This window comes from Argopecten irradians, unplaced genomic scaffold (assembly GCF_041381155.1).
Source record: "Argopecten irradians isolate NY unplaced genomic scaffold, Ai_NY scaffold_0765, whole genome shotgun sequence".
NCBI classification, from domain to species: Eukaryota; Metazoa; Mollusca; class Bivalvia; order Pectinida; family Pectinidae; genus Argopecten; species Argopecten irradians.
In genome coordinates, this window is record NW_027188232.1 from 1 (window position 1) to 4,703 (window position 4,703).

Below are 4,703 nucleotides of genomic sequence, written 5' to 3' on the forward strand. Positions count from 1 at the left end.
TCTCGTTACATGCATGATTTCGTTATAACAAGACTTCAGAAATGACATAATTTTGTATTTCTTGTAGCCATAAAGATAAGATTTTTGACAACTACGTGTATATACAGGCCCGTTGCGCCTCTAGCTCTGCAAATATATAATGAGTGGATTATACAATAAGGATAGAAAATATTATTAAGAGATGATTTGTTATAGATAACTGCTATTATCACAAGGCATTTGACATGTGAAGGTCATGCTAAGGTCATGCTTTGACAATACCGTCGGGTTCCAATTACAATCAACCAACCATCTCTTCAATGTTGGCCCTAAAAGAAAACAAAACCTTGTATTAAGACTGTGAAATGTCAGTTTCTTGATGGCTTCATTCAATACCTATAAATGTTCACAGATGTAATTGAATCAAATTCGTACGAACGTTCACAGATGTAATGAAATTAAAAAATACTTACGGGTGTTCACAGACGTACTGAAATCAAAATACTTACGCGTGTTCACAGATGTAATAAAATCAAAATACTTACGGGTGTTCACAGACGTAATGAAATCAAAATACTTACGGGTGTTCACAGACGTAATGAAATCAAAATACTTACGGGTGTTCACAGACGTACTGAAATCAAAATACTTACGGGTGTTCACAGACGTAATGAAATCAAAATACTTACGGGTGTTCACAGACATACTGAAATCAAAATACTTACGGTTGTTCACAGACGTAATGAAATCAAAATACTTACGGGTGTTCACAGACGTACTGAAATCTAAATACTGTACTTACGGACGTTCACAGACGTACTGCAATACTGCCATGCAATCGTTGTGGTTCCATTTGCCATTGTTATCGATTTCGACGCATCTCTCGTTATTCCTGGAGTTATCCGGAGAACGAACAATAACATTGTCTGATACTGGTTCTTGGGAAGTCGCCCAAACAAACGAGCCTTTTTTTACCGCATCGTGCGCCCCAATCCAATAGTGCTCTACAGAAAAACACAATCAAATGATGACATGTTTCCTATTATTTCAAGGATACTTATAATTGTACAATTCTTCGTAAAGTGCCTTAAATTGAGAACCGTTATCATGATAATAGATCTAGAGAAGTTCGTTAATGACATTACCGTCTTGTTGGCTGATTGTTTTGTGTAGAAAGTTTTTCTCTAAATCGTTCTGAACTTCGACCAGGTATCCGCCAAGTAATTTACACACGACCTGCAATTTAAGGGAAATCTGAAGCTCATTTCAGTCGACATCGTTTAGGAAAAAAATCGTCATACGACAAAAGATGGTATGCAGTGACCCAAATCGTCTTACATGCAGGTAAATCGCGGCGAGATATCGATGGACTCATTATGAGGCAAAGAAGTAATTCAAGATGAGAGCACAGGCATTTGCAGACTAAGATAATCTGATGGTATGCCTTGGTAACAATATAATTTCAATGTTACCGAAACACTTATTATAATATCTTTATTAAAGCAAAATACATGCGCCTGTGGTTTTGAGGATTGATGAGCAACACACATTGACGCAGGACCTTACACTGGACGATGAGGGGCCACAGATCTAGAGGATGTAGGGGATTAACATGACGAGCAACACACATTGACGCCGGACCTTACACTGGACGATGAGGGGCCACAGAGGATGTAGGGGATTAACATGACGAGCAACACACATTGACGCCGGACCTTACACTGGACGATGAGGGGCCACAGATCTAGAGGATGTAGGGGATTAACATGACGAGCAACACACATTGACGCCGGACCTTACACTGGACGATGAGGGGCCACAGAGGATGTAGGGGATTAACATGACGAGCAACACACATTGACGCCGGACCTTACACTGGACGATGAGGGGCCACAGAGGATGTAGGGGATAAACATGACGAGCAACACACATTGACGCCGGACCTTACAACGGGCGATGAGGGGCCACAGAGGATGTAGGGGATCAACAGGTCAGCCATATTGACCTACAATCATTTTTAACTAATTAATAGGTAACTGTGGTATATGTTCCCGGGGGTAAAGAAAGCGATTTACACCTGGGACCGAGGTGGATAGGAAGGAAGCAGAGTCCGTTCTAAAGTTTATATCTGACACAATAATTATATAGTACATTGCATTTGCATGAGATGGTGTTAGCGTTACAGTTTACGTAAATACCAATTACTATACTTATTTTAGCGGTAGTTGTATTTTAGTGCTTTTCGCCACGTACTAACGTCATTGTTTTGGAAAACGCCCGTGCAGCAAAGACGTGCAAATACATACCTCCTTCCTCATTAGTGCTTTTGTCTGCTTGTTAGCATAGCGTTTTCTGTTGCATTCTCTCCTAGACATTTATTGTGTGCCGATACTTTGGTTTTATTTTTACATGTAATTAATTGTCTTTAGTTTGTTAGCTAGTCTTTTATAATGGTTATACCTGATTGTGTATATAGTGTCCTATAACAATTATCTGTTATTTGACTAATTTATAATTATTGCGATATGATGGTCTCATACTTTTGTCATTTATTATCTAAAAAGATATAAAGTGCATCGCACATTGAGATGACACCCCAAAGCTTTGTGTGCAGTTCCTTTGTACATTGCTTCCAGATACTACTGCTTACCAGATAAAGGCGTGTTGTAATACAGTGTAAATAACAACCATGATCAAGTAACAGTGGGTGGATTTACCTGTCCTGTATTTATTACGTATCTGTACATGTTTCTTTATTGTGATAAAGTCCAAATCTACTGGTTCGTCCACATTCCAGTTACCTAATAATAGATACGGTTTCATTGGCTTTAGTGGGTTTTGTGTGTTAAATTTGCTGATTAGTCGTGCCTGTTTTTGCGTGTTAGGTGGAGCCCCATGTTTATAGGTTACAATGTGAAACTTTGAAATGCATTATCGACCACATTCAGCTCTTCTTGCAGCATGTGGTCAATACTGAAAATGTGAACATTTTGAAACACAGATTGAATAATCACTGAACGAACCACACCTGCAACTCTCTACCATCAACATAAGGCAGTCATTATAGAAATATATTTCAGTAGCATTAGTTATTTTGTATGCAATCACTCGTTTATAAACTTCAAGATGCCCCACCACCGACGGAGCATGAACGATACCCATCATTTGAACAATAACTGACGTATAACCGCTTATCAAAATATTGCGTTTGGTACTTGCATAATCAGTACTTAATTACATATAGGGTATAATACCATGGAAATTTTTCGGAACTGAAGAATAATACTAATACGTCTGCCCCTGTTTTTGATACCATTCGTCGGGAAGTCGTCTGAAATGACCATTACTCTTACTGATATGAGGTACTGATGAGATAGTGTGTACGTTAATGTATATATGGTAACGTAGTATGTACATTTATTCTCCCTGTGTTGAAATAAACTAAATCCAAGTAATAGTATAAGACTCTTTCATATGTGGATTTGAAGAATAGGGATATTCTTATTCTTATATTGGGTAGCCATGCAATACAGCATCAAGAGGCATGAGTTATTGCCCAGACCAGGTAGTATTACACAGATAGATATAACAGAAAATATGTCAAATACCACTAGTTTGTTACATAAACGTCATGGTTGATCTCTAGCACACAATAAAAATGGTGAAATCGATAAAACTAAAGGGTGTATCTACGACCGGAACAACTTACGATTGCGCCCGTCCATGACAGTTTGTCCTGACTGAAGAAGTAACACGATTGCTGGTGATTTGCCCATCCATCCGGACAGCCTGCTCTTACCAACACGTAAAGTATAAATTACATCATATCACTGTTATGAAGTCAATTTGGTAGTACCGAAGTTGTAGTATCAAAGTGTCGCTATTTTGGCGTTGCAAATTTGTAAATAAAAGTACGACCGTCACCTTTTCGATACGATAACGTTTGGTGTTAATTACTGGTTTTAAAGGCAAATACATTATTTCATGTTCTAAAAAACTTCTGTTACCAGGGGCCAGATTAACCTGGCTACCATTCACATATTGACAGGAGAGTGTTTTTTCTTGAAACTATAAAGATTGAAACAAAGCTAAGTGAAGTTACAGTCATATAGGAAGTAACATTGATGCTTACATAGAAAAAATACTTTCACTTTTGCTATCAAAAACATAATGAGATTCAACACGAATTCGTAAGAGAGTTGTTTGAAATACCAAATGACACCAACGGTAAAATGCTAAATAATTTCAGTTTACCAGAACATTCTGATAATTTATACCAATAAATGAATCACAAGATATAAAAATGTAACTATAATTTCATACGTTACCATTTGAGTTTGCAGTAAGCGCTGCCAGCACAACAAACGACACGATACCCCACGTAGACATGTTGTTAAATGATTATATGCGGGATCGGATGTCACACTGTCAACGTGGCCTATCAATAGTGATGGTGTGTTCTCACATAACATAGAAAAGGAAGGTTTTTACAACAATTATAGTCTGTTTCAAATATATTTACCTGCATTTTGCATGGCTTCTAGCAATGACATCATGTATTCAACATTTAGTTTAGTGTAAAATGTAAGAGTTAATATTTTGAAAATAACTGGTTTGTAGTCACAGTGTTTCTAACAAAGAAACTTTATGATGTATTTTTACTTAGAACCAAGAGGATCAAGATCGCAAATTAAGTCGCCTTTTACGATCATGCTGCGGGGCAT

General features: G+C 37.6%; 1 protein-coding gene across 1 annotated transcript; it reads right to left on the reverse strand.

Annotated features, from left to right (window-relative positions):
- Positions 1-3: 3 nt before the first annotated feature.
- On the reverse strand, positions 4-4,460 carry LOC138313605 (low affinity immunoglobulin epsilon Fc receptor-like). The gene is made up of 5 exons (XM_069253964.1): positions 4,308-4,460; positions 3,689-3,768; positions 1,125-1,215; positions 782-983; positions 4-308 (listed from the first exon to the last, which is right to left on the reverse strand). Exons 1-5 carry the CDS (start codon positions 4,366-4,368, stop codon positions 281-283), a joined length of 462 nt encoding a protein of 153 aa, XP_069110065.1. The 5' UTR covers positions 4,369-4,460; the 3' UTR covers positions 4-280.
- Between the last annotated feature and the right edge of the window lie 243 nt (positions 4,461-4,703).